This window comes from Caloenas nicobarica, chromosome 1 (genome assembly GCF_036013445.1).
Source record: "Caloenas nicobarica isolate bCalNic1 chromosome 1, bCalNic1.hap1, whole genome shotgun sequence".
NCBI classification, from domain to species: domain Eukaryota; kingdom Metazoa; phylum Chordata; class Aves; order Columbiformes; family Columbidae; genus Caloenas; species Caloenas nicobarica.
Window position 1 is genome coordinate 121000263 of NC_088245.1, and position 22529 is coordinate 121022791.

The window sequence follows — 22529 nt, forward strand, 5'->3', positions numbered from 1 at the left end:
TTCATGTACACTTAGACAGTCCCTAGTGCTAGAGGAACCTGAACTTGTGGTGAGGCTCTGTGCAGACATCTGACAGCATGGCAGTGTCCTGTTCCCTACTCCCTAAATTACCCAGTATCTCATTTCCAAGGAAAAGTAGGTTCTTCACTAAAACTATGGTTGACACAGAAATCTCTGGCTTCCTGTCTTTTTATGGTACTTCAATTTTTATATTTCTGCCAAACATGGCACCTCACACTTGATTAGTGGTCTGAGCTGAGCTTTTTGTTTGTTTGTTTCTTTCTTTGTATTTTTTTTTTAACAGTCCAAATAAATACTGGCTACAAACATGGCAGAACAGAGATTTTATGTGTCATCAGTCAGTCAGCTGCAGGAAAAAACAAGCAACACAGTCACTGATGTGGTTTTCCCTGTTACCTAGAATTTCATAAACGAGGTCCTAGAGGTCCCTTGAGTATGCCATGTTTACTAAAACAGACATCCCTCTTAGTCATAAGAAATTCATTTGGTGTATGCATTAGGGATGCATACTTGTATGACTGTTCAGCTGTAATTGTCAATAATTTATCAGCCTCTAAATGTACAACAAATGTGCCTTTTTACCCATGAGCGGTCTGAAAATCTCCTTCATTACCTCTCTCCCTCTTTCAGGTCCTTCTACTCCTGCTTCGAGCTCCTTTTACCCCTGTACCTTTAACATGGGCAAAATATTGTTACTATTATGTTTCAAATGTCTTTCTTCTATCCATTTAATGAATTCTGGTTTGGGCAACGAACCATTCCATTTGTTCTGATGATGCCAGAAACTATTCATATTTTAATTGAAATGAGCCTCTAAGAACAGGAAACTGGAGTTATTAAAAAAATAAAAATAAAACAAAAACCTGGGATTCTTTCCTTCCTAACTAACTTCTTTCCATGGGGATCCTTCTTTAGGTGCCGGGGTTCCTCAGTTCCAGCCAATTGCATTGAACGGTCGTATCCAGCTTCTCACAAATGGCTCCTTGCTGATTAAACATGTGCTGGAAGAAGACAGTGGATACTACCTCTGCAAGGTCAGCAATGATGTGGGAGCAGACGTCAGCAAGTCCATGTACCTCACTGTTAAAAGTAAGAACTAAAACACTTCTCTGTGATCCAGATGTTATTGTTGAGTGAAAAAGGCTTGTCTACTGCATCCTTAGTTTGGAGGGAGGAGAAGTGGGGAGGAAGGGGAGAAGCTGATTTTGTTGGTTTTAATTTACTGTTGGTATTTAGCTGCATATGGTAGCACCTGGAACTTAGTATGGTTAATAAAAAAATGTGGTTTAGTAGAGGGAGAAAAGGAGACTTAAAGATTAAAAGGTTTAACATCTAATTTCAAAAATTTGCATCATGTGTATGAGCTACTGCTGATTAATGAAGGGGAAGTAAGAAAATTATTTAGTTAAAGGTAAAGAAAATCCCTATAACAAAGGAGAAATACTCGTAGCAACTGGTACAAATCTCAGAATTTGAAGAAAACATGGATTAAAAGGTCCCTAAATCCGTTCTCAAGATACCATGGATAGATGCTACATGTACAATTACAGTAGATAACACGAGATGCTGTAATATACTATAAGATATTTTAGATACAGCTGCAGTAGTAATTTTGACTCAGGCACTTGCAGATAACCTTCAGAAAATGTATTTAATTCTGTTGAATCTAGAGTGCGTACACAACCTCAACCTATCAGTACTTTCTAGGCACAAGAGACAAAAGCACTCCAGTTTTTAATTGCATATTAGCTATAACTCCTTCAAATATGAACATAGCTGAGAATATAGAGGAAATATTATGAAAAAAAAAAGCTGTAGAGATAGCATAATTTCTCAATTTATGAGAAAAAAAAAGACTATTGATGCTTCAACATGCCAAATGTTCCCAGATGACCTATTAGACCAGTATTGAAGGAGGTCACCAAGCCATGCACTTCCTTGTTTGTAGGATTTTTGAAGACTGTTTTGAAGTTTTGAGATGTCAATTGGCTAGAAAAAGGTTTGCCTTTGAAAGTAAAGATTTTTTCTTTTTCCTGAAAGGAAGGAAAATCCAATTTATTCTCCATTGGACAGCTATACTTTAGACCACTAATGCTGAGGTTTAGGGGTGTCGTTTGTTTGCTGTAATGTCAGAGAATAAGTTATTTGAAAGGAAGTGTGTCAGCTTTGTTAGGTTTGCAAGCCCCAGTACCACAGATATTTTCTCCACTCTGATTTACCGTAGTGGGTTCATCTTCTGAAAAATAATATGATATCACAGCCCCTCAAGCAAGTATATTAATTGCATACTTTTTCTGTGGACCAGTAGAAGTTCCAGCTTCTGTGCTTTCCATAACTGGCCATTTTTTTGGGCCAATCTTCAACAGTAGTAGCAATGAACTGTTGTAATATGCTACAGGAAAGTAGCTTTCCTCTAGTTGGCTGCTATCCACACTGCCTGTCTGATCACTGCATGCAGTTTCATGTGTGATAAAAGAGCATCCCTTATCAAATAAGAGCAGGAGCTTCCCTGGAGAGTCGGTTGCTGTTTGAATCTAATGAAAACCCCTCTGGCTCTGAGATAGCAGGCAAGCATGTCTGTGCACCCTCACACACCTGCACTAACACACGTACTGCTCCCAGCATGGCTCTTTGACCAAACGCCGTCAGTGTGTTGGTGCGTGAGTGGAAGAGGCACAACTTTAGCTTTAATCCAGCACAAATTAAGGACAAGCTGCTTTGGGGAGTGACTTGACTGGAAGCGTGCCATGGTGGGCTTCAGATATAGCTGGATCTCCTGTTCTGGTGGTGTGGTTATGGCATGTAACTCTTGTGCCTGTTCAGGCTGAGCGGCTCCAAAGTGAGGGCCTGGACCTGCTTCTGTTCTCTTTGGTACTGTATCTTGTCATAAGCTGTTTCCTTTTTCTCTGTGATTATTCCTCTCCCCTACAAGCCTCTTTCTGGATCCTCAGATACAGCCCTGCTACTAGATCAAAACCTTGTGCTTCCCTCATGAAATTCATGGCATTCTTAATTATTTGATCCTATTCCACAAGGTCACCCTAAATGCCTTTTTTATTCAGAGGCAGAAGGTGAGACCTGGCCCAGACAGTTGTTTCTGGGTGAAAAGGTTGCTGAGTAAGAAACAGCCTTCCAAAGCATAAACAAAGTTTAACAGCAATACATTTTGTTGTGGCTTCCTTGTGACAAATCGACTTTCCATCTTCCTTCAGTCTATCTGTGGGTTGTCTGTGAGCAGTAGCTCAAATCATCCAATAAAAACCTGGAGTGGCTTAGATGGATTTAGTCACTGATCATGAAACTAGATTCCTTCGCAGAAAGAAAGACATGGCAGCAGTCCCTTTACAGCTGCCTCCTTCACTTGTTAACTGTCCCTTGTACCACAGATACCTCATGTATGCAGATGCTAAGCATTGATAGCACCACTGCAAACTTAAAAACAAAACAAAGCAAAAAAAAAACAAAACAAAGAAAAAAAACACCAAAAAATAACAAAAAAACCCAAACCAAACAAAACAAAACCAGACAATAAAACCAAACCAAACAAACAAACATACAAAACAAAAAAAAACCCCTCTTATGCACAAGTGATTGTTCTCTTCCATGTTTGATAGAAGTTTCCACCTACTTTGTTAGTAACATTGCTCGATTAATTTTTGTTTTTCATAGATCCTGTGACAAATCCCTTAAATGAGACTGGATGTTTTACTCTTCCAGAATTTCCAGTGTCACCTGTATCTAAACAGAAAAGCTATTGACCCTTGACGTCAAAAGAGAGTACGCCAATTTTTGTTTTGGTAGTTCAGGAGTGGACAGAATAAACATTGACTTAAAATACTTTCATGACTTGCTACCTCTAAAATTGGCAGACTTTTTCTTAGTGTAAAGCCAACTCAAGCTATAAGCCAACTTGACTTGCTTAACAAGTCTCTTAATGTTAGGAAGGAAAAGGTAGTAATTCCAGATACATGTTTACTTAGTGTGTTTATTTGTTGCGTGACACCTTCACATCAGAGAATCTGGTCCAAATTCTTGGTTGAAGGGAGAGGAGATTGTATAAGGAGGGAGTGCAAAGAAAAAAAGATGAGAGGAAAAGAAAGAGCCTTCAGGAATACTAACACAAATGTGAAAAGAAAGAGCTGCCAAAGTTGATGCTGAATCGGTACCCACAGGGCTAGAATGGCAGCCATGAAAGCAGAGAATCTTCACTTCGCAGCTATTATTCTTCAGCCTTTCTTTTCAAGTAATGGACATAAAAATCATGATCAGTGATTTTTTTCTCTTCTTCTGAACCAAGGATAAGTAATTCTCAAATTCCTTATTCACTTAGACATACAATGTTAGGAAATTATGAGAGAGATCTGGAATAAGGAATCTAGTGCTGTCTTGAGAAATGACTCCTGGTGCTTGGGATGAGAAGACTTCTAAAGAATTTCTATCAATGATAATGAGCCTTTAACATGAAGGGAAGAACTGAAATTATTTAAAGGTTGCCTGGGAGTCACAAGGGAAGAGATGTCTGCTTAAAATGGACTGTCTGCCTGCCTTCATCTGAATAAACGTCACACTTCCTAATTCCACTTTAGAGGCTATATATAACATGATAAAACAGTACTGTGAAAAAATTCCCTCTCAGAAAGCAAGCTTTCATTAAGGTGTATATGTCTCTATGTAAATAATTTGTTGGAGGCAGTCCTGTTAGCCCTGCCTCTTCTTAAATCCATCACTTATGTTCACGTCAGTGTGGAGTTGGAGAAGTTTAATCTGATCACCAAAACATTTCCAACAAATCCTGTCTGCCAAGAATATAGAGTTGTTTCATTCACTTTCCTCTCAAATATGCTTCTTAGCTATTTGCATTACATGCATGTAATAAACAAACCTAAAGCCATCAGTCAGACCCACACCCCCTTCCAGCAGGAACATACTAATCACAGATAATACTTTTAATGCTAAGTTTTACCACTTAAACATTTTTTTTAGAATTTTTATCTATGACAAGAGCTGGTGGAATAACAGAAGAAGAGGGAAAGGGAGCCTGGTCACAGTGGAAAAGTGAATCTAATGCCCTGTTCCTTCAGCTACTCTGGCTTTTGGTTGTGGTAATTCACAGCTTGCCCCTCTGCTGCCTCTGCCTCCCTTATAATGCCTCTCATGCATGTTGACCACGTCATCTTCCAGGCAAGATTTGTTTCTCTCTGTCTTCAGACAACTCCTGGAACAAAGAGGCCCTGATCACTTCAGTAGCTACTGCTGCAAAAGAAATAAAAGATAATAGTAGTTATAAACACAAATACACCCCAAAATGCTTATGAAGGGATATTCTGAATCCAGTGAAGCTGTTTCCTCCACCGCTAACTAACAGTTGTTCTACTGAACATGGTTAAAGCACTGCAGCATCTGTTGATTAAAACGGATAGAAGTCTGTGCCTGGCTTCCTCTGTGAAACTTCATCTGGTCAGGATAAAGGCACTTCCCATATGGCCAGTCAGATGAGTTTGCTTTGCTGCAACACCTGCAGTAAAGCCAGCAAGCTGTGATGGAGAACTCACTGCGCTCTGCTCACCCAGGTGCCTCTAAATACTCATTTTAGTCTTTAGGAAAACGATTCCTTGTTGAGAATATAGGAATGTTGAGATCTGACTGACTGCTACTTTTCCTTGTGTATGAAAAGAATAACTTTTATGCATAGATGCTATCTTTTTGTTTATGTTCAATTTCTTGTTAAAAATGTGTATACCCCGCAATATGTCAATAAGGGTGGCATTGCCTTTTCTGCATTTACAAAGGTAGGTTATCCATGACATGTTGTAAAGGAAGATTAAAGTCTTCATCTATAACACCTTCAAAAATGCTTATAGGAAGAACTGCAATCATACTATGTGAAATCCACCTGAGCCCAGTTATTTTGATATTTCTTAATCTGTCCTTGCTCCATTTTTTTGCAGTCCCATGTTCTGTAGTGTTTTCTGTGGCAAAACAAAACAAAGTCCTCTGGTCTGATTGTGTACTCTGTTTTACTGTTTTCTTCTCCTGACATTCTGCCATCATTACACAAAGGTCTTTTTCATTTATTTGCTGCTTCATAATTATTTTGCAGTTATCTTAAGTGCATTTTTGTCCAATGATCAATTTTGGCTAAAATTGGTAAAAGTCTCTATCTAGATTACTTGCATATCTCTTCAGGATCAAGAGTGAGATAAAGGAAAAAAAAAATCAGTGAACTGAAACCACTCTTGTACCCCAAAGTTTGCTTTCTTATGAGCTGGTGAGGTGCCTTTGTCTACCTTTGCCCTTACTATCATGACAGGCAGCTCTCTCTTTCACCACCTGTTTCTTGGCAAAAAAGGCAAAAATTGTGTTAAATATGAGGATGCAAATGAACTACAGTACAGCTCAGTTTAAATTCCAAGTCAGTTGTGATGGATTGTAACAGTCTCGATCTGTTTTAATTACTTATTTTTTTAATTAAATGCACAGTCTAAAAGATGCTGTAAGAGAGCTTTGGTAAATCTCAGAACCACGGAAACTCTCTCTAGACACAAGTACTTTCTCTTGTTGGTAAAACAGCCCATTTTTTTCCTAATGAGGTCCTCCCACTATGAGAAATGAACAGGGTCTGAATGCTGTTTGCTGCCTCTTCAGACCATTGGCACAGCTTTGATTTAGGGACTTGCACTTTAATCACCCATCATGTGTCATTACCCCGACAGGCGGCAGCAGCTGCGAGATACAAGCTCCAATAAATTGCACTGAAAATCGCTGAAGCGATCCTTTGTTGATTTTCCTTTACAGCTATTCAATGGCAGATCAGCTGTCATAACAACACAGTGCCTGTGGCAACAGGGTGAAATTAAACGTGAAGTATGTTCAAGGTAGCTGGTAGAAAGCTGGAATATCCTTTTTCTTCTGTACATTCAAGTGCTTTCTGTTTCTCTCAGTAATGCCAAGCCTGTGGCAATTGGCTAAAACGAATGCTTTCTCTTGTAAGATAATTGCCAGATGTACTGCAGTACAAATAGTCAAGTGCTTTTGTATGCAAATCTTTGCAATACTCTCATTTAAGGAAAAGAGGGGAGGTAAGGACTTTTCCTTTCTTTAAAAAAAAAAAAATTTTCTAATTGGATGCAAGGAGAAAAAGAATATAACGGCCCTTTTTTTCTTCAAGGCTGGCTGCACAGCAGTGTTTCTAGCAGGAAGGTGAAACAGATTTGTCTCCAGCTAGCTATCTAGCCAGAAAGTGCACACGGGCTCTGCTGTTATCTTTCCCATTTGTATCCAGAGTATCATATGGGTTTTTTTAAGCATAGTTGTCTCTTTCAACTTTTTGTTGCCCCTTTCAACTTTTTGTTGCCCAAATATCAACATTCAAAATGAAGCACGGGTGATCTTTATTTTCAGAGGTTTTCTCTCTGTTGAAATTTCCACAATGGATACAGAATATTGAGCCTTTCCTGAAAAAATGACCCATTTAACAAAGCTGCGAAGATGCAGCTTTGAATACCTTCACATCTTCACATTTCTTAGAAAGCCTTGTAGGGGCTAGGGTTCACCAGATATGTACTCTAGCTGATGTGTTAATTTCTCCCTTTACTGAACACATTAGTAATACTTAAATACAGCCAAATGACAGATATTTTAACAGCGTGTGCTTCTTTCACAATTTTAACACCTCATATGTCCTGTTAAATTACTTGTTTATTCAGAGAAGGTTTCACATGGCTCTCAGATTGCAATGAACTCCATGTCCAGGTTTGGTCAGCTGTTGTCAGCAGACTTATAAGCAACAGAGATCATTTCAGATCAAGGATTATAGCTTCCGTGTCTCTGAACACTGCTGAAACAAGACTTGAAAATAATGTCTGCTCTGCTCTCCTCCAGTTCAGATGGTGGTGTTGCAGTGATTGATACAAGCTAGACAGATAAACCATTCATAATAACCTTCATCAAGAAAGTAAGCCCACACATTTCAGTATATTGTATTTGGGACAATACTGCAGGTGCAACTGTGCTTGAATATAATAAATGATAATGCTGAAAGGCTCTTATCTGGGAGGAAAAATTCTGGAAATTATTTTTGCTCATAATTTGGAAGATGGTTTTCTTGAAAGATAATTTAAAATGTAACTATTCAAAATTAAGCTTGCCTTCACATGAAATGTGAATGAAGACCCTTCTGGAACACAATGTCTCAATAACCTTTTAAGGACACTATATGCCAGTAAGAATAGGACAGTTGACAGCCAGATTTTCAGAATTACTCATCTTTGAGTTACTCATTACTCATCTACCAGGTTTAGTATAGTAAATATTACTGTTCCTCCTAGTTTAACAGGACAGATGGATTACCCTCAGCTGTTTGGAGCTGTATCTCATGGCATTTAGAGGCTGTGGTGTCACCTACCATGTGAATCTGGAAGACAGGGAGATATATGAGTAGACATGGTAATTAAATTTGAATATTTATGTCAGAAATTCTGTCACCAGTCAAACAAACAAAAAAATCTTTACAAAATTTGCTGATGTTTTCTTAAAATTATGACTAAATCTTGAAGTCAGCTACACAAAAGTGTATCTTAATACAAATACTGTTAGTACAGTGTTGTACTATAATAGGTTATTTCTTTTTTTCCTTTAATCCATGTGGTAGAGCAGTAATGACTAAACACTAACAATGCCCATGATTCAGTAACGATGTTTACTGGTTTATCTAGAACCAAATTGATTTCAAATGCAGCATGTATATAGGCACACAGTCTTATTTGCCTTGAGTATAGAATCATAGAGTCATAGAACCATTTAGGTGAAGGAATATTTCCTAATTTCCAATCTAAACGTTCCCTGGCACAACTTGAGGCCATTTCCTCTCATCCTATCACTTGTTACTTGGGAGAAGAGGCCAACACCCTCCATGCTACAACCTCCTTTCACATAGTTGTAGAGAGCAATAAGGTCTCTCCTCAGCCTTCTTTTCTCCAGACTAAACAGCCCCAATTCCATTAGCCGCTCCTCATCAGACTTGTGCTCCAGACCCTTCACCAGCTTCGTTGCCCTTCTCTGAACTTTGTCTAGCACCTCAATGTCTTTTTTGTAGTGAAGGGCCCAAACTTAACACAGTATTCAAGATGGAGCCTCACAAGTGCCAAGTACGGGGAGACAATCACTTCTCTAGTCCTGCTGGCCACACTAGTTGTGACAGAAGCCAGGATGCTCTTGGCCTTTTTGGCCACCTGGGCACACTGCTGGCTCACGTTCAGCTGGCTGTTGTCCAACACCCCCAGGTCTTTTTCTGCCAGGCAGCTTTCCAGCCACTCTTCCCCGAGCCTGTAGCATTGCATGAGGTTGTTGTGACCCAAGTGCAGGACCTGGTACTCGGCCTTGTTGAACCTCATACAATTGGCCTCAGCCCATCAATCCAGCCTGTCCAGATCCCTCCCTAGAGCCCTCCTACCCTCCAGCAGATCAACACTCCCACCCAGCTTGGTGTCAGCTGCAAACTTACTGAAGGTGCACTCAATCCCTTCATCCAGATCACTGATAAAATTAAACAGAACTGGCCCAAATACTGAGCCCCAGGGAACACCACTTGTGACTGGCTGCCATATGGATTCAGCCCCATTCACCACAGCCACACAGCCACAGCCAGTTTTTTACCCAGCGAAGAGTTCACCTGTTCAAACCATGAGCAGCCAGTTTCTCCAGGAGAATGCTGTGGGAAACAGTGTCAAAGGCTTTACTGAAGTCTAGGTAGACAACATCCACAGCCTTTCCCTCATCCACTAAGTGGGTCACAGAGTCACAGAAGGTGATCAGGTTGGTCAAGCAGCACCTGCCTTTCATAAACCCATGCTGACTGGGCCTGATAGCCTGGTTGATCTGCATTTGCTGTGATGACACTCAAGATGATCTGCTCCATAACCTTTCCTGGCGCCAAGGTCAGACTCACAGGCCTGTAGCTCCCCAGATCCTCCTTCTGGCCCTTCTTGTCGATGGGCATCACATTTCCTAAGTTCCACTCAACTGGGACCTCCCTGGTTAGACAGGCCTGCTGATAAGTGATTGAAAGTGGCTTGTTGAGCACCTCTGCCAGATCCCTCAGTCCCCTTAGGTGGATCTCATCTAATGCCATAGACTTGTGTGCGTCTAAATGGTGTAGCAGGTCATTAACCATTTCCCCTTGGATTACAGGGGCTTCATTCTGCTCCCCATCCCTGTCTCCCACCTCAGGGGGCTTGGTACCCAGAGAACAACTGGTTTTACTATTAAAGGCTAAGGCAAAGAAGACATTAAGTACCTCTGCCTTTTTCTCATGTTTTGTCCCTGTGTTTCCCCTCACACCCAATAAAGAATGGAGATTGTCCTTAGCCCTCCTTTTGTTGCTAATGTATTTATGAAATCATTTCTTTATTGTCTTTTATGGCAGTAGCCAGATTAAGTTCTAGTTAGGCTTTGGCCTTTCTGTTTTTCTCCCTGTGTAACCTCACAACATCCTTGTGGTCCTCCTCAGTTGTCTGCCCCTTCTACCAAAGGTCGTAAACTACTTTTTTTTCGTGAGGTGCACCCAAAGCTCCCTGTTCAGCCAGGTTTGTCTTTGCCTCTGGCTCGTCTTTTGGCACACGGGGAGGGCCTGCTCCTGTGCCTTTACAATTTCCTTCTTGAAGAGCGACCAGCCATCCTGGACTCCTTTGCCCTTCAGGACTGCCTCTCGAGGAACTCTGTCAACCAGTCTCCTTAACAGGCCAAAGTTTGCCCTCTGGAAGTCTAAGGGAGCAGTTTTGCTGACCGCACTCCTTACTGCTCTGATAACTGAAAACTCTATCGTTTCATAGTCACTGTGCCCAAGACAGCCCAAGTCACCCACAAGTTCTTCTCTGTTCTCTAACAACAGGTCTGGTGGGGTGTCTTCCCTAACTGGCTCACTGACCAGCTCTGTCAGGAAGTTATCATCTTCCATACACTCCAGGAACCCCCTAGACTCTCTGTTGTATTGTATTTCCAGCAGACATCTGGTAAGCTGGAAGCTCCTGATGAGACCTTCACCTTACCAGATATCTGCTGGAAATACAATACAGCAGAGAGGTTAGCAATTGTGAGACTTCTGCCAGCTTGTTAAAGAATATTTTTTCTGCCTTTTCATCCTGGTTGGGTGGTTATAATAGACTCTCACCACGATATCTACCTTGTTGACCTTTCCCCTGATTCTTACCCATAAACACCCAACACTATCATCACCATCATTAAGCTCTAGACAATCAAAACTCTCTAACATAACAGGGCTAGCACTGGGGTGACAGTGCCTTCCCAGCAGAGCTGTCTGGGCAGCTGCATCAGTCATGGTGGATGCAGAGCTTAGAGACCATGGCTTTCTTCTGGGTAGATTCCATTGCTCCCTGATCTAGCTGGCAAAGCTTCAGTGCCCTTCATGAACACCCTTCAACACAAACTGCCACACAAACTGCCACACCATGCCCTTACTGATGTATCTCACCCTGCTGGCAGAGCTCCTTGTTGCTGGTGCTCCCTAAAGCGTGTGGGGGGTCTTGTCCTCTATTGCTCCTGGACCTGCCCAGGTCTTGTCAGCTGCTGTAGCATGAGCTGCAGGCTCCTGGCAGCTTTCTCGGTTCCCCCCGGAGGTTACCCCAGTTTGGGAATCCCTCCTTTTACCTTAAGGGACATTTAATGCTTATAGTGCATGTAATTCCCTGGATTTTCATGCTTCTATTTTATTAAGCTAAATAATTTTCCTAAGCAACATTTTAACATATAGATGCTGCTGTGAATATATTAGTTTCATTTGTGGGATGGGGGCTGTATGCCGTGCATTTGCTGGGTTTAATGTTGGCTTCTAGTGGAGCAAGTACATGCACGATCTATTGTTGCTTATTTTTATATTTGCAATGTCATCAAGAGTTGGACCTACATCTCACTAACAAAAATTAAACAAACTTAAGGGAGCATTGTAAAGCAATAGTGGGATGTAAAGTAATTTAGTGGTTATGCACAGCACATATGATGCTTCCATTTCAGAAAAGCTAGCTGTCACAGTACCCTGTTTTTCCCTTCCATTTCCTTTTTCCTTTCCCTTTTCCTTTCTCCTCATCTCTTTTCTCTGTATTTAGTCATGTCAGCTTTATGGTACATCTCATTCACAAAGTAACCATGTTTCAGAAGGAGAAAGCCTCAGGCTCAGAGAGGATGATATTCTCATGTCTCACATAATTTTCTGTTTGCAGCCACTGGTGCTTCTTCCTCTTCCTCGCTGTCACCATTCTGCAAGCCTCACATCTCTGCCATCACTTCCTCCTTTTTTAAAAATCTGTTTCCATACCACATTCTTTCTTCTATCTATACATTTGAGAGTTCTCCACTATTATCCTCATATGAGATTTACAGCATGCTATTTGAACAACAATAAGTAGTGGACAGAGTCTTAGATTACAATATTTGTTTTTTACGTATCAGAGGTTCTTCTGCACTTTGAATGACCTATTCACAATCTTTTTCAGCACTAAACCTATGTTTCGAAAGGTTATTCACTATTTCTTATTATTGAATGCTGTCATAGGACTTGCATGATGATTTTTTAATCATTTTTCACATTATTTATTATGGCAGATTATCCCTAATTTGATGTAAAAAAGGAAATAAAAAGACAATGAGTTATACTTAAAAAATAATTTATACAATATCTTAAAAATATGTGTGATATAAACGACATTTGAGTATCAAGCGACACAGGTACCAAACCAGTTACACACATTTTTCTGTACAATTTTTCTGTAGTAAAAGAAGTAGTTTATATGCAAATATTTTATGCTTTGGATGAGAGTATATTTCTTTTTAAATGGAATATCAAATGTTGCTATTAGCCAAAGAAAATCTTTTACAACTGCTTCCATCAGTGCAGTTTTAATATTATTTTTAAAGCAAGCAATTTTGCCTTCAAATATAAAGAAAGCATCATTTTTTGTAGTACTTTCTTTTTCGCTTCAAAATAGCTCTTCAAGAATTACACGGTAGCTTTGTTTATAACCCTCTGAAAATCCTACAATGGTACTCAGTATAAATACCATGTACAGATTCTGTGAAAATCAACATAAAAACAAAAATTTAAATTTTCATCTGGGAGGCATGCAAAAGGAACAGAGTATACAAGGTAGGAAGAAGAGCTGTCTAGAAGCTGAAGACAATTTATACAGGAGAATTTAAGGCATTGCTTCCTGTACCCTTCCTGCTGTGCCTGTCAGGTATAACCAGAAGAAAAGATTTGCAAATGCAGATTTTCTTTCAGCAGTCTAGATGCATTTGCTTTGTGGCAAACAGGTTCCTTTCACCCTGGATTTTCTTCCTAACCATTAAGATTCAGCCTCTGCATGAGTGTATGAGCTTCCATCTACATTATTCTTTCAGATTTTTGTTTGGTATGTGATGCTTGAGCATACATTAATCTGTCGGGTTTTTGTTTCTTGAGAAAAATAAAGGACGTGTCTATTTTTGGCCACAGCAATTGATTTCTGAGTGTCTTCATGGTATAGATAACTAAAGAAGCATGGCTCCATTTTTAGATAAATCTTGTTAGGATCCTGCAGGGTTAAGGAATTAATTGATTAGGTCTGTCAAACCAGGAGCTAATGGAAGAATGAGCTCTTACTGTTGGCCTAATTACTTATGATTAACCCAAACCATTTTTTTAACTGTCTCAGTCCACAGAATAACTGGTCTTATATTCACTTTTTGTTTTCTTTTCCATATTGAGTTAGAATATTTGATTGTGTAGGAATTGTGTTATCCAGGCAGTGGGTACCTCTTTACGACATTAATTTTACCTTCGCTATCATGATTTATTCAGTGCTTAGCTTCCACCTGGTAAATTCTGGTAGCCCCTGGGAAAGCAATTCCATTAGCTGTATGGATGTAGGTGAACAAATGACCAAATTCAGAAGAGAGAAATGAACCTTCAGGAAGGGTATGAATGGTATAATTCCAACTGCAGTTCTCAACTTGTGAAACAGTATTTTTCCATTAAAGTTGTTATCTTGTGGAAACCCTCCTGCTGAGTTTGCAAAAGAGTAAGCAACAGTATCCATTAAGAATTTAGATCACAGAATCATAGAATGGTTTGGGTTTGAAGGGACCTTAAAGATAATCTGGTTCCAAACCCTCTGCCATGGGCAGGGACACCTTCCACTCTGTTTATGGAAGTTTCCCACTGTCTGCAGTTATCAAAACATTAGAACAGAGATTTCTGTGCAGGTAAGACTGGGTCCATGTGATTTCTATTGTGAAATGGTTTTAGCTGGGGTAGTTGTGAGTCTGCACCCTGACTCGTGCACCATCTTTTGTACAAGCTGACATGCTCTCAGGCGATCAATGAAGTGGGCTAGTGTAAGCAAGTATTGGCAAAGTTGTTTAAACTCCCTGCTTTTACAATTCAAACTTATTCTGCTGAAAAGTCAGTACTTCATCTTGCACAATACCATGTAATGTCATTATGCCCTAGAAATCCAGTGACATCTCTTTCCCTGTTTGATCTACTGAAGTTAATGGCCTCAGTTGCCAATATCTGTGTGTGCATAACTGCATGAACGTGTGAGTGCTCGCATAAATGTTTGATGCTCACATAAAAGAAAGCAAGCAAAAAGGAATAAAACCCAACCAGATGTGGTCAGATGGTACAGGATTTTCCTGAATGTATGTCTTACGCTGTTTACTTAGCTGTGATGCAGCTTTCAGAGAAACACAGGAAATTACTGATCTTTGGCTGATGGGATGGAGATAACTGACTGCAAATCTTTGAAGAAAAAAAAAATTACATATCTAGTTTTTTAGCAGAAAAAACAATAGACCTATGATGGGAGTCCTGCCTGCATTTAAAACAATTATCATCTGTGACATTCCTGTGAATTTTTTGGATTAAATTTGATCCCTAAAGATACATTCTCCAAAAAATACATCCTGAGTATAATGTTCCTAAAGCCATTTCTTCATTCATAAAACAGAGCCCTGATTTATAAAAACAGTGTGCACACAATTGTCTTTCATGTAATCAGTGACAGGATGAAGGATGCTTAGCAAAGCAGATGGCTGTTTACGAATTTAAACATATGTTGCTAGGAGCTGGTTTGGGTTTGGGTTTTGTTGTTGTTGTTTTATAACTTGGCTTAAACTTTTAAGCAAAATTATGTGCATATATATTGTATGCCATGCTCTGTAAGTAAACATAAACTAGTTCCAGCAAATGTTTTAAGTCTTTGGAAATGAATAGTAAAACAGCAATTGAAGTCAGTAGTCTGGCTTTCAGTCAGCACTGCAAGTTCTCTTAGTTGTTTCCCCATTCTGAACTTTTCTTGTATTAGTTGAAATAAACTCCTAAATCATATCATCAGTGACTTAACAAGAACAATTTTCCACTAACTGACGTGTCATATTGAGAGATAAGTACCTGAGAAACTATACTGTTCCCTTACTCCCACCTCTTTCCTCATAAAGGACAAAGGTTTTCAAAGGACCAAATGTCTTTTCTGGAAGGTAACTGATATAAACTTGTGACCACAAAATAAGAGATAAAGAGAGAGAAAAAAAGAGTACCTCAACAGAGCTATTACATAAGTACATTTTGTTGCAAGTCTTCAGAGCACTAGAAAGAGCATCTGTTAGAGGGTTATTTTTTCCTGACTTTTAATTACTAGTCATTGATTTTGGTAATTGCACGCATGTACATATACAATAGTGCAGCAGGTTTTCACTTCTGTGGTCTTATCTCAAAACTGGCTTTTAAAATGAGTGCTTATTACTGCAAGTGCTCCATGAGAAAGCAGTGCTCTGCTATTTTAGTCTTACTTTGCAGTGCAGCATAACTGTTGCATTTACAACTGATACAGGTTGGCTTTTTGCCATGCACTTAGAGCCATAAACCATACATTCAGCAAGGAAAATCCCTGGTTATCAGATTTTTAAGTAGTGACTTGCCAAACTGAAATAAGGAAGAACAGACTTTTCATAAGCAGTTGCGTATCGTTGTTGAAAATGCAATTACCATTTGTTAAATGCTCGTCTCTAAGATTTAAATAATAGTTAAATGAAGATCCTAGCTTTTAAGGAACGTAGGTATGCACCTAAATGGTGAGGAAGACTATTATAAGAGTTCATAGCAACCCTGGGTGCCCTCAGGAATTTTGCTGACTCCGTGTAACATCTGTGTCTGTTCTCAGATGTATTTCAGGGAACTCGCCAGCGGAGAGATGAATGTGAATGAGGACTTCTGCATTTTGATTGCTAATAGTGACCCTTGCCTTTCTTGTTTCAGCATTCCCAGCAGAATAACTTATAGCACAGACCTGCTAACACTCTCACAGTTTTGTCTTAAGCCTTTCAGTGAAAATACTTAAAGAGCTATTCAAAAACCGAGACAGGAAAGAACAACCTGGTCAGAAGGAGTAAGTCTGGCACTACCTGCTATTTAGCTCTGCTAGGACAACTAGGGTTTCATCTTTGGCTGGGATCTGCCTTTAACCATTGCTATCTAGCTATTTCACCTGCTAAAGTACAGTAGCAGAATAAATCAGCCTCGCTTTTGAAGAGGGGGCTCAAATGTATGATCCAGTGAAGGTGGATGAGCTGGTGGTTTGGCATCTGCTGAGCTGTGCTAAGTGTCTGTGTCTGCCTAGCACAGTGGATAGGCAAAGTAATTGCTCAACAATTAAAGAAGTTGAATTTTCTACCTTTTCCTGTGAGATAAACATGTGGACCTGGGCAGTTCCCATGGCTTTGCTGATACACAGTAAGTTTTTCAGATGCTACAATTAAGCTGTGTATTTATGTGCTTATATGGATATACTAATATATATGCATGCTGTCTTCTGCAAATCCCAGTAAGTTCCTTAGCTCTTGTCCGTATTCAAGAGTATTTCTGCTCCTACTGATGATTTTAGCACATTCTAACGGTAACATTATTTAACTGTGTTACTGTAAATCTCTCACATGGACACATTTTCTGGAGCAAGAGTTGAGTTTTTGCAGCTTAGTTAAAATTACTTTCAAAACCAGGGGACACATGAGCAGACAGATGAAACCCAAAGCACAAACCTGAAATAAATTTCACTTCAGGTCCTGCACTTGAATGAGCAAGCTATCTGCGTGAAATGTAGGATCTTGAAAGCACCAGAGATTTAACCTGGGGCCATCCAGGGATACTTTTGCCTGGAACACACAGGAGTTAAGAGTACTTTTAGGGGATATATCTTGTACTTCCAACTTGCTTGTACCAAGACAGCTTGACTTAACAGTGCATTAACCTGTTTCTCATGCAGTGTGATATAAGCTAACTCAGGGAATGTTACATATACACTGAAATGCCAGTGACCTTGAGGAGTTATACTCTTACACCAGAGTAACCTACTTTCATACTTTCAAGCCCAGAAAAGGGAAAGCAAGAGTCATACCATATGAAGTGTTATAAACCATCTAACTGGTTCAAGTCAGGAGGGGTCTGTGTTCTTTTTTGCCTCTCTCCATAAAACTGGTGAGGGGTTTTCCCCAAGTACCATTGGACACCTAAGCAAACAATTGTCTTCATCAAGACAATGTTCTGGAAGGGGTTGCTTCTTCAATTCTTATACTCCAAAGAAGTTTAAGGTAGGGACTCTGTATCCATTTAATTAAACATCATCGTATGTTTCAGCAAGATAGTAAGTGAGAGTGAGGACTTTTCAGAGCCTTTGTGCAAGTCATGTAATGGTTTTTATGTCTGGCATGTGCTGTGTGTATCATGTGATGTTTACCCAGAAAAAATGCATCTTTTATTTAAATCTGGCTCCTTTAAAGGTCTTTTTATTATTTTCTTTTCTTTCTTAATACAATGGAAACTTACTTTTATGTCCCTATGGAGGCCAGGGGAGAAAAAAATGCACATTTGTAAATCCACAGAAGACCGTATATGGAAAAGGCCAACATGATTACTAAAAGTATGAGGGTGAACAAATTTTTAAACGTGGGTGTCTCTTGTAGTTATATATATGCATACATTCTCTTTGTGCATATACATATATATGCATGTACATACACAAATATGAATAATGAATACAAAGAAACTTCACAGCACCACTTGACACATTGTTTCCATTGAGTATTTTCAGGAAAAATATGTTTCCCAGCTAATTTTTTTGCAATATTAAATGCTAAGCCAATCTGCATAGCATTTAAAAAGTATAGATCCTATCTGTTAGGAATAATCTTCTATCAGCATACTTTCTCAAACTGTTGAGTCAAGGCAGGCTTCTAAATTTAGAGTAAACTCTGACATCCCTGTTTCAACTTTGTGAAAATTTTTAATTTGTTGTTCCTTTTGCAGAATTGAGCTTGTGATCTACTTGCAATAGAAATATTTTATATTCCTTTATTGTTTCTACAGATCTGCTGGTTTTGTATGGGTATATAGATTTTATTTCTCCTTTCGGAAACATTTTCTTCTAATTTGTTGTTAAAAAGGATGTTATAATCAATGCTTATAAAATACTGCAATTAAAAAGTTAAATGAATAATACGTGAATTGTAGACTTCGACTCATAAAATATTCCTGAACACCAAAACTGAGAAATTTCCAATTCTCATGATTTTCATAGGAGAAAAAGTATCTGAATCAAGAGCTTGGTTAAGGACGAACAATTGTACTTTGCTTATATTTATGATAATCACAACAACGTTTTTGACAGACAACAGTACAAGTATGGAACATACATGTACAAATACAGATATGACATCTTTATGAGGTAGAGTGAACAACTTCTGAATGTTAACTCCTTTATTATATCTCCCATGCCAACTGGCAATAATAGTGCTCTAATTTCCTGTTTCAGAAATTCTGATTTTGTATTTATTGACTTTTAAAATATTTTGTAGTTTACATAATAAAAATACATATTATTATTTTATTCACTTTAACTTAAAAAGTATAGCACACACTGATGTAGATACAGTGATGAATATTCTGGAGTTACAGAGTAAGAAAGGCTGCTACATACGTACATATTTAGCATTTCAAGCCTCAGTGCAAACTTAATGATCCATATAAATCATTATTTATGCAATATACTCATATAATCTGTACACTCCATCTATAGAAACAATATAGAAGAAGCTACAGAAAAGTCAAAGAGATTGACCTTGTATAGTTATGAAGCAGCTGGACAGGAGAGGTGCACTTGGCTTCTCCCAAACTGCTCTCCTCCAGTGCCACAAGAAGAGACGAGGAAACAAAAGAGGAAGTGATGTCTTTCCAAAAAACAGTTTATTTATTTGGTTTTGCAGAAACATATCCCACTGCCCCTATTCTGGAAAAGCCTAGCTAGTGCCTCATGCATTTTTGAACCCCATTCAATATTTATACTTTGGGGGCTGCTGGGAGAAACAGGTCTGATCATGGTTCCCCAACTCCCTCCTGTCCTGCTTTAATGTGTCTGGAGGATTTTGCAGGATTCGACCTTCATCGGTTGTAGATTCTGCGAGCAGTCTGTTTTCAAACATCTTCACAGGGATCCTGTCTTATTCTAATCTCTTTAGACACATCATAAGCAGTTTTCCTGAGGACTGTGTCTGTGGCAGGTTGGAAATTTCATTCACTCCCAGCTATTTTTGGTGGCTGTTTCTGAATGCAAATATCTCCGTGAAAATATTGTGTGTGTCCAAACACAACCTTGTGAAAATTTGAAAAAAACAAGTGTCTTCCGGATTTTTCTAGCCTTAAGGGAAAGGATTGAAACATGGAGCTCGAAAACAAATTGGAAGTGGGGGGGCGGGGGGGTGGTCTTAAATGTATTTTTTTTTCAGGAAGCTATAAGCAGTGAAAAGCAGATCCGAGTTGGAATTGAAAGCACAACAGACATTACACTAAAACCATGGTATGACTGACATCAGGACATCAAACAGTCAAATAGACTGGCAAAAATATGGTGACAAAAATAGACTATATTTTATCTGGTCAAGAGGATGCCCATTGTAACAGTGAGGAATATAAACTATTAAACCTACAGAAGAAAGCTCTACATGTCTGAACTGCATTTAAGACAGTTTGCTTTCTGTGTGGCATGCAGACAAGGATATAAAAGTGTATTTTTCTGTTTTACAGCTTATAGAAGAAAGGGGGGGTGGCATTAGCTGTAGTGGATTTGCTACCTACATATCTTCAGCTTCATTATGTTAGCTATGTAGACTGATGAACTGTAATTGTTTCCTGGCTACCGTTGGTAGGAGATAGGGTAGCAAAGGGTTTTGGAGCACTGCTACGTTCCTGTTTCTTTCATTGATCTCTGTGAGAACAATCATTATGATAATTATTCTCATCCAAGCTTCTGTAATAGAACTGCCAAATAAATGCTTCTTGGTTAATATGCCTCAATTAATGGGTCACCCAGTGTAGCTGCAGCAGGTTGCGAGTAAGTAGCTTTCAGGATCTGAGCCCAAATGATTATAGGTTTTCTTTCCCTTTTTAGATGAAATGGATTCATAAGCCTCACTCAAATGAATCGCTCTTGTAGTCATTAATTATAGTATACACATGTTAATGACATCATTATCAGGAGATAACATGATGTCCCAAAGACCACGTGTTACAGTTGTTTCCTGTGCAAACAATTGTGCTTGATAACACAGCCTGCCACAAAATGTCAAAAGAAACCACATGGTGTGTTGAAAGGATTGCGAAATTATCATGTGTCACAGCTATGTATGTCATAAACAATACCATCATGACTGAATTTTTAATTGGCTTCTTGTGTGAGGGATACTGAAGAGAACGAACAATTAAGATCCTGAACATCTCAAGTGCAGCACATAATGCAGCACTGAATTGTTTAAAGCATATCCTGTGACTGAATTAAAATGTGTTAGTCATGAATTGAGGATACGGATAGTAATAGGCAGTACTAAGGAACTTGTAAGATTTTTTTCTTGGTTTTATTAAAGATAAACAGAAAGGAATTAATTGACAGACTTGAGAGGTGGGCCTGTGCGAACCACATGGAAGTTCAACTAGGCCAAGTGAAAGGTCCTGCATGTGGGTTGGAGCAATCACAAGGACAAATACAGGCTGGGAGGAGAATGGATTGAGAGCAGCCCTGAGGAGAAGGACTTGGGTGTGTTGGTTGATGAGAAGTTAAACATGAGCTGACCATGTGCACTTGCAGCCCAAAAAGCCAACCGTGTCTTGGGCTGCATCAAAAGGAGTGTGATCAGCAGGCTAAGGGAGGTGATTCTACCCCTCTACTCTGCTCTCATGAAACCCCACTTGGAGTACTGCATTCAGCTCTGGGGCCCTCGACATAAGAACATGGACCTGCTGGAGCGAGTCCAGAGGAGGGCTATGGAGATAATGAGGGGGCTGGAGCAGCTCTCCTATGAGGACAGGCTGAGAGAGCTGGGGTTGTTCAGCCTGGAGAAGGGAAGGCTCCAGGGAAACCTTATAGCAGCCTCTGAGTACCTAAAGGGGACCTACAAGAAACCTGGAGAAGGACTTTTTACAAGGGCATGTAGTGGTAGGATAAGGGGTAACGACTTTAAACTGAAAGAGGGTAGATTTAGATTAAGGAAGAATTCTTCACCATGAAGGTGGTGAGGCACTGGAACAGGTTGCCCAGAGAGGTTGTAGATGCCCCATCCCTGGAAGTGTTCAAGGCCAGGCTGGATGGGGCTTTGAGCAACCTGGTCTAGTGGAAGGTGTCCCTGTGGATGGCAGGGGAGTTGGAAGAGAAGTTTTCTTTAAGGTCCCTTCCAATCCAAACCGTTCTATGATTCTGTTAATTTTTTTACTATTCCACAATTTAGTTCTTATTCAGCACCTCACTTTTAGCTTGTATGAGGACTGGATAAGTAAGATTGTAGGAGAGCTACCAGTATAACTTACTTTAGCAGATGAAACCTTGGTTGGGCAAAAATCAGTGGCAAAGCTCTTCTGGCCTTCTACAGCACCAGAATTTCACAAATGGCACCTCTCAAGCTTTAAAAGTATGAGTGATTTCACTTACACCCCTGTAACAAGGCGGTGATGCAACAATTTCAAGCCTGTGATTGGCATGTGGGTTTTGCTGTTGACAGTCACAGGATCAGAGCTGTCCCCATTTTCCAAGGCAGCGGGACCAGCGGGTGTCCGACAGCACTTCACTGCTGAACCCTTCCTGGCTTTGCCTCTGCACAGCCTGGTTCAAGAAGAAAGACTGAACTCCTCCTTTCTGTTCCCTATGGATTTTAGCTGTTACCATCTTTTAAAGTTTTCCTTCCGAGCTATGAAAATGGCAATTTATTGAGCTACGAAAGTGACAATTTATTGAGCTATATATTTTTTGATTTCCCTGTTTTTCTTTTCCTGAACTGAGAAATGTGATAATTCTCCTTCTGGAAGTAAGTTGTGCACGATTGCCAAGAGCTACTATGGGTTCACCAGGCACAGAAAAGTTAAGCATTTCTCCCTGGGCTGCACAAGACACTTGTTGAAGGGCTGGTAGGAGCTCTTCTTCCCT

The 22529-nt window shown here is 39.6% G+C and overlaps 1 protein-coding gene across 2 annotated transcripts in view; it reads left to right on the forward strand.

Moving 5' to 3' along the window:
- DSCAM (DS cell adhesion molecule) overlaps positions 1 to 22529 on the forward strand; it is a 400267-nt gene that overhangs the window by 251884 nt on the left and 125854 nt on the right. For both annotated transcript variants that reach the window (XM_065635636.1, XM_065635626.1), the window contains exon 10: positions 937 to 1110. In XM_065635636.1, coding sequence (XP_065491708.1) covers positions 937 to 1110 — 174 coding nt within the window. The remainder of the gene's footprint in view (positions 1 to 936; positions 1111 to 22529) is intronic.